Genomic DNA, 8,261 nt, shown 5'->3' with positions numbered 1-8,261 from the left:
TCTCAGAAGGACTATGCCCATGAGGCCAGGGGGTTTACCATGAGCGATTCTGGAGCGTCTCCGCTGCAAAAACCCCAAGGTACAGCCACACCGACGTGGCCTTTAACGAGGATGATGCCAATGGGGTTCATTTCCCCCATAACGACGCCTTGGTGTTGGAAGCCATGATAGGAAACCACACCATGTGCCAAATCCTGGTAGACAATGGGAGCTCGGTGGACCTCCTATACTCCGACTGCTTGGAGAAAATGGGGATCCAAAAGGAACAATTGGAAAAGACCTCCAGGCCACTATATGGTTTCACCGGGGACTCCGTCATCCCCCAGGGGACCATCCAGCTGCCTATAACCGCCGGAGAAAAACCCCGACAGGCTACCACAATGGCCAACTTTGTGGTTATAAAAGGAGGCTTCCAATACAACGCCGTGATTGGAAGACCAATCCTTCAGGCGCTAAGGGCCATAACTTCCGTCTACCACCAAAAGGTCAAGTTCTATACCCCAAATGGTGTGGGCGAGATAAAGAGCAACCAGTACGAAGCTAGGGTTGCATACTCCGATGCCCTATGCGCATATGACTAGCCGGGAAGGCAGGAGGCTAGGGTGGTTTATCAGGACCCCGTCGAGGACATAGACCCCAGGGTTCAAGAGGAGGTCACATGGTTTCAACCCATCGAGCAATTGGTGAAAATTCAAGTTGATGAAGGTAAGTCCGCCAGAGTGCTGAAAATAGGCTCAGACTTAGCCCCATCCCTTAAAATTAAGATCGAGAGTTTCCTCAGAAAAAACTTAGATGTTTTCGTTTGGAATCATGCCGACATGGAAGGGATCGATGCTGAAGTTATCAGTCACTCCCTAAACGTCAACCCCTCATATCCTCCCAAACGCCAGAAGTGTCGACCGATGAACCCAGAGAGATATGAAGCGCTGAGAGAAAAGATCGACAAGCTAATCAACAATGGCTTCATCAGGGAGGCCCGCTACCCACGTTGGGTATCAAACCCTGTTCTAGTAATCAAACCCAACGGGGACTGGAGAACATGCGTCGACTTCAGCGATCTCAACAAAGCTTGCCCAAAGGACGACTTCCCACTCCCACGGATAGACCAAATGGTCGACGCCAAGGCGGGACATGAGATGCTGAGTTTTATGAACGCCTACTCCGGATACAACCAAATTCCCATGCACCCAGCCGACGAGGAGCACACGTCTTTCATAACCGACAGGGGCCTCTACTGCTACAAGGTGATGCCTTTTAGACTAAAAAATGCGGGGGCTACCTACCAGAGGCTCGTAAATAAAATGTTTGCTCAATAGCTCGGCAGGACAATGGAAGTCTACGTCGATGATATACTTGTGAAAAGCGCCAGGGCCAGCCAACACATCGACCATCTGGGGGAAATGTTTGGTGTACTGAAAAAATATCACATGAAACTTAATCCCCAAAAGTGTGCCTTTGGAGTGGGGTCTGGGAAATTCCTCGATTTTATGGTCAGCAACCGCGGGATAGAGGCAAACCCCGAAAAAATTAAAGCCCTACAGGATATGCAGTCCCCAACTAAACCAAAGGAAGTACAAAGGTTAACAGGATGTGTCGCCGCCTTAAACAGATTTATATCAAAAGTGACAGACAAATATGTCCCCTTCTTCGACGCTTTAAAAGGAAGCAGGCATTTTGAGTGGACACCGCAATGCGAAGAGGCCTTCCAGAAATTGAAGGAACATTTGGGCAAGCCCCCAATTTTGGCAAAGTCAAATCCCGACGAAGAGCTCAGCCTATACCTCTTCGTATCCCAACACGCCGTAAGCTCCGTACTGATAAGAGAAGAAGAAAGGGTACAATTGCCAATCTACTATGTGAGTAAGAGGCTCCTCGACGCCGAATCAAGATACAGCGAAATGGAGCGCTTAGCCCTCACCCTGATGGTAGCATCCAGAAAGCTTCGGCACTATTTCCAATCTCATACCATACGGGTTCTCACAAACCACCCGTTGAGACAGGCTCTACAAAAGCCCGAAACTTCCGGTCGACTCCTCAAGTGGTCAGTAGAACTAAGCCAGTTCGACATAAAATATGTGCCAATAACTGCGATCAAGGGCTAAGCGTTGGCCGATTTCTTAGCCGAGTTCTCCCATAGGCCGGCTCCCACCACGCCTGAAGGAGTCGAGACTATAGAATGGAAGCTCTATGTAGATGGAGCGTCGAGCGAAAGCGGGTCAGGAGCTGGCGTCTTGTTGATCAGCCCAGAAGGCCACAAGATTACCTCGGCGGTTCGATTTAAATTCAAGACGTCGAACAATGAGGTGGAATACGAAGCGCTAATCGCAGGACTACGATTGGCCAGCCACCTAAAGATCGAAAAGCTCAGTGTCTTCAGCGATTCTCAATTAGTCATCGGGCAAGTAAAAGAAGAATATCAAGCGCGCGGCGAGAAAATGGGAGCGTACTTACGGAAGGTAAAGGAAGAACTCGTTAAGTTCAAAAACTACGAGATACTCCAGATACCACGAACCGAAAATGCAAACGCCGACACTCTGGCAAAGCTAGCATCTTCAAGAGAGTCCGACACACTAGACGTCGTTCCCATCGAAGAATTGGAGCGACCGACTATTGAAGAAAAAGTTAAGGCATTAATCGTCCAAGCAGGTGAAAATTGGATGACGCCACTCATCCAATACCTAATGGACGCACAACTGCCAAACGATAAAGACGAAGCCAGACGGATCAGGTATAGAGCTGCTAGGTACTTATTATACGACGGCTTGCTCTACCAACGAGGCTACTCAACCCCTCTACAGCAGTGCTTGGATAATGCCGAAGCCCAAAAGGTCCTCCACGAAATCTATGAAGGAGTCTGTGGTAACCACACTGGGGGGCAATCTTTGGCTCTAAAGGTTTTAAGGCAAGGATACTACTGGCCCACGCTAAAAAAGGACGCTTTCCAGTACGCCCGATGTTGCGACAAATGCCGAAGGTATGCCACAATTCCTAGAGCACCCCCAAAAAATTTAACCTCCATTCTCAGTCCATGGCCCTTTGCCAAATGGGTTGACCTGATCGGGCCATTACATCTTGCACCCGGAGGCTTTAAATTTGCAATCGTCGCAGTGGACTACTACACGAAGTGGGCGGAGGCAAAGGTTCTAACTACAACCACGGAAGCAGCCTGCACCAAATTCATGTGGGATAACATCGTATGCAGGTTCGGGGTTCCCCACTCAATAGTATCCGACAACGGAAAGCAGTTCGACAATGCCTCAACACGCAGATTCTACGACAACCTGGGCATTCAGAAAGATTTCTCGGCGCCAATCCATCCATAATCTAACGGACAAGTCGAGGCGGTCAATAAAATACTAAAGTATACCCTCAAAAAGAGACTCGACGATCTAAAAGGAAAATGGGCCGAGGAACTTCCCAAGGTCTTATGGGCATACAGAACGACGAGCCGAACTACTACGGGTGAATCACCCTTCTCCATGGCATATGGCGTCGAGGCAGTTCTCCCCGTAGAAATTGAAATGCCGACTCTAAGAACCGTTGTCCATAACGATAACGACAACACGGAAGGCATGAACGGAGGACTCGACTTGTTGGAAGAAAAAAGGCTTGACTCCCAACTGCGTCTCGCCGCCTATCAGCAAATAGCAGCACGATATTACAACAAGAAAGTACGGCAAAGAAAGTTCGTCCCAGGGGACCTAGTATTAAAAAGGGTAACGCAGAGTACAAAACCCAAAAATACTAGTCCACTGGGCCCAACTTGGGAAGGGCCCTACTGCATAAGGGAAGTACTACGTCTTGGCACCTACATTTTGGAAAGCCTCGACGGCAAGAGAATTCAACACCCATGGAATGCAGAACAGCTAAGGCTGTACTACCAATAGTGTATGTAATTCTTACACATCCCAATTGTATATTCTCTACAAATTAAATAAATTGATATGTTTGCAGAAAGAAAGGAATTCACCCCTTAACAACATGTCTGCTTAAAAACCAAAGTTATATCAAACAGACATGGGGGGATAGAGGTCCACAAATCACTAAAAACCTGGCAAGACGACCCCAAGGGGTAAATTCGACATCAGATCCTCCAAGGAGGAAAGGCGAGCACTTAGCAAAAGTCAAAGGAATTTTCTAAGGCGAAGACCCCAAGGGGTACAATCGACGTCAAATCCTCCAAGGAGGGAAAGTGAGCACTTAGAAAAATTCTAAGGAATTTTCTAAGGCGAAGACCCCAAGGGGTACAATCGACGTCAAATCCTCCAAGGAGGGAAAGCGAGCACTTAGCAAAATTCTAAGGAATTTTTCTAAGGTGACGACCCCAAGGGGTGAAATCAGCTTCAAATTCTCCAATGAGAAAATACGGACACTTAGCAAAATTCTAAGGAATTTTCTAAAAACAACAAATTGCAAAGCAAAGCCTCGCCGCCAGCCACCAACTCATCACCGTTACCAGGCGAGGAAACATTGTCATCGCCAGCAGGAGGAGGAGAGTTATAAAGGAAGCTCAAGTCCCACTCAGGACGCTCCTTCTTAATCAGATCGACAAATTGTTGACCCGCGGACTGAAAATCCTTGGTACGGATGTCAGTGAGCTCCTGAGAAGCCTTGAACTCCTCAATAATCTCGGCGCGCCTGGCATCAAAGGCAGCTGTAGCCTCTGCTTCGGCTTCCCTCTTCCCCTCAGCAAAACGCTTCTCTGCTTCCCCAGCTGCTTTAGATAACTTTTTATCGGACAGGTCTGCCCACTTCGTGAGATTCTCGACCTCAGCCTTCAACTTTGCTAGTTCGTCTTCCAAACTCGCCAGCTTGGCCAAGGCCACGTCCCTCTTCTTGACGGCATCATCTAGCTATTTTTTGGCATCGGAAACAAGGGAGTTGAGCTTGGCTTCCACGTCGTTCATCTCCTTATCGTGCTCCTCAACCTTAACTAGGTCAAGGAGGTTAAGGATGGAAAAGACCAGGCTCTGAAAAGTCAAAGGTCAGAACGAAGAAAAAAAAAGCTCTCGACAAGATCTTACGTGGATTTGGAAGGAGATTTGTTTGCGCTGACGGTCGACCAAGGAAGATTGGGTGGCAGCGACCCAGTGTGGCTCGAGGAAAGACTCATAGAGAGCCTGAAAGACGAGGAAGAAGCGAGGGAAAAGTTTTAGCATCGCCCCAATCTCGGCGTCAGATACGTCCGGGACTTGAAACTTGGGATCCATAATTTTAGCCCCCGGAATAAGTACGCACTTTCTCAGCGCCAGGGGGATGTCAACGTCAGGAATAGGGACCGTCGGCATCCACGTCTCTACCACCGGCGTTTTTTCCTTGCGTCTCTCTTTTCGCACCGGATCTATCTCCGACCCCGAAGGGCCTTTGGTCTTCTTGCTCCTCGGCACGTGGGAAGAAGAGCTAGCTTTCTCCTTTCCCTTCGACGGGGGCTGCTGGCTCGGTGGGGGTTGTTGATTCGACGGCGGCTGCTGGCCCGGCCCGGATTGCTGGCTGCCAAGGAGTTGGATCATCAAAGACACCATTTCTATAGGAAACGACGAGACTAAGATATAGTCAGCAGTTAAAAAACCCAAGCCACGATAAAGAAGGGTGTTGAAAGCAAAAAATACCTTCGTCGTTTAGGTGAAAGTATTGACGGACGACGTCTAAATTAGCGGGGTCAGGGAGATCAAGGATTAACCCGGCACCTCGAAGGTTGGCCTGGGTCAGGAGGGTATCTATATGGCGAACCTCGGACGAGTACGAAAAGGCCTTCTCGATTCTCGCTTCCCAGAGAACTTCGGCCGGTCCTGGTTAATTGAAAAAGAAGAAAGATTGTCAGCATACGAAGGAAAAGAAAAAGGCGAAGTGAGGTAAAAGAAAGCCAAAATTCTCACCCATGTTCCCAAACGCCGCTTGCACTTGCCTTCGACGTGGCAGGCGGTCGTTGGGGGGAAAATTGAATGGCCCACGAATCATGAAAAACATGGGTTTCCACCTACATGATGACGAGGGAATCCCTAGTATCAACTTCCCGAATCTGGGCTGAGATCTCCCGTGTCCGCTCAAAAAATACCACCCCTCACACTTGGCGATGTGGCATAGTTTGTACATAAACCGGAACTCGTCTACAGGGAGTTCCATATCAAACTTTTGGTGCCACAAAATCCAGGCACCGGCAAAGCAGTACCAGAAGTTCGGCGCTAATTGAGCGGGGGAAATGCCATAAAAATGGCAGTAGTCCTTTACGAAAGGATGAACTGGGAGGGTCATCCCCGCCGTAACGGCTCTAGTATAAATCGGGAGGTACCCGGTCGGCGGCATGCTAGTCCTAAAATACATGTCCGGGAGGAGGTATTCAAACCACCTCCCATCGATGCATCCCTCCTTTACAGCCCGGATGATACCTTTATTTCGGACCCTTGACGCCACAACATCGGCGGTAAAAAAGGGCCTATCTGGATCACCACTTGTGGCAACCAGGGAGGCATCTACTGTCGAGGCAACCACCCCGCCTATACTGCCCCTCGTGAAGGGGATCCGTTCTACCGCCTCGTCCAACATCCGTTCTACGCTGCCAAATTCACTACTGAAGCTGTCGCCTGGTACATATCTGGCTTCATATCCGGCCCCGACGTCTTCTATGTCTCTCAGCACGGAGTTGATGCTTGAAGACGAAGAAGACCATGAGATCTCCACCATTGAAAGGGAGTCTAGACGGACGACGGAAGAATCCTCTCGACTGGGGGAATTTTGGGCCATCGTTCTGATGATTAAAAAGGCAATGAGCTGAGTTAAAATCCTAACGTCGAGAGGAAGAAAAGGGTGACTATTCTAAATGATGACTTATCATACGCCTCGACTTGACGTCGACCATTCATATGAGAATGGTAACGGTGAGTGTTCATAAAATTTCAAGTCCCTCAGAAACCAGAAGAACACAGACAACAGTAAATGGAAACAGAATTGTCCTATACGGCAAAGTAAAATAGAGTAAGTATCCCTAACTTCTACGTTCTGCGTATTTCCATACATATGTAAATCAACCAGAAAAACAAAGAACAAACCCCCCGTGAGTAAGCAAAACAAACAAAGGATGATGAAGCTTACTGGTGAAAAAGGGATTTTAGGGAGAAAACCTCAGGTTGAATGCAACTTCACGACATGCCTTGAGAAGTAAGAAGTACGAATCGAGGTTCTGTGGAGAAGGATTTTGACGGAGCAAAGGGCAATTCAGCAGGTACGGGGGGGTTGTTTGCATTTTTGAAAAAAAATGGTTTTTTGGTTTGAAGAGGGTATTTAAAGGGGCGAAAGTCCTCGGCCCCTGACCGTCGGATGAAGACATTTTAGATCCAGCGGTAAGGGGTCCTGCCTAGATCTGACGGTGACAAACGAGGGCGGGAAACGAAAGAGTCACAATCCAAAGGCTCGCACTTGTCCTTTTAAAATGAGGCCTTACATCATCATAGGGAATCAACCGGACGGAGCAAAGGGCAATTCAGCAGGTACGGGGGGGTTGTTTGCATTTTTTAAAAAAAATGGTTTTTTAGTTTGAAGAGGGTATTTAAAGGGGCGAAAGTCCTCGGCCCCTGACCGTCGGATGAAGACATTTTAGATCTAGCGGTAAGGGGTCCTGCCTAGATCTGACGGTGACAAACGAGGGCGGGAAATGAAAGAGTCACAATCCAAAGGCTCGCACTTGTCCTTTTAAAATGAGGCCTTACGTCATCATAGGGAGGGAGAAAACCTCAGGTTGAATGCAACTTCACGACATGCCTTGAGAAGTAAGAAGTACGAATCGAGGTTCTGTGGAGAAGGATTTTGACGGAGCAAAGGGCAATTCAGCAGGTACGGGGGGGTTGTTTGCATTTTTGAAAAAAAATGGTTTTTTGGTTTGAAGAGGGTATTTAAAGGGGCGAAAGTCCTCGGCCCCTGACCGTCGGATGAAGACATTTTAGATCCAGCGGTAAGGGGTCCTGCCTAGATCTGACGGTGACAAACGAGGGCGGGAAACGAAAGAGTCACAATCCAAAGGCTCGCACTTGTCCTTTTAAAATGAGGCCTTACATCATCATAGGGAATCAACCGACGCGACGGTTGCGTCCCCCGAAGGAAATCCGAAGCATCCAGATAAGCATTACGGGTGAAGGCTCGGGACCGATTCCCCACACCCGAGGCACGGAAGTACGGCCGAACCAAAGCTCGAGGCCACCTAAAAGGAGCCCTCGACTTAGGGGGTAGTTGTTGTGGGGGAAAATGTGCCGGACACCTGGACGAGCGAT

The 8,261-nt window shown here is 48.6% G+C and overlaps 1 protein-coding gene across 1 annotated transcript; it reads left to right on the top strand.

The window, feature by feature from the left end:
• The first annotated feature begins 1,328 nt into the window (after positions 1–1,328).
• Positions 1,329–3,323, top strand: LOC112090833. The gene is made up of 2 exons (XM_024163074.1): positions 1,329–2,041; positions 2,138–3,323. Exons 1-2 carry the CDS (start codon positions 1,329–1,331, stop codon positions 3,321–3,323), a joined length of 1,899 nt encoding a protein of 632 aa, XP_024018842.1.
• Positions 3,324–8,261: the final 4,938 nt, after the last annotated feature.

Source organism: Morus notabilis, unplaced genomic scaffold, assembly GCF_000414095.1.
Source record: "Morus notabilis unplaced genomic scaffold, ASM41409v2 Scaffold827, whole genome shotgun sequence".
NCBI lineage: Eukaryota > Viridiplantae > Streptophyta > Magnoliopsida > Rosales > Moraceae > Morus > Morus notabilis.
This window is presented reverse-complemented; position numbering and strand designations above follow the sequence as displayed.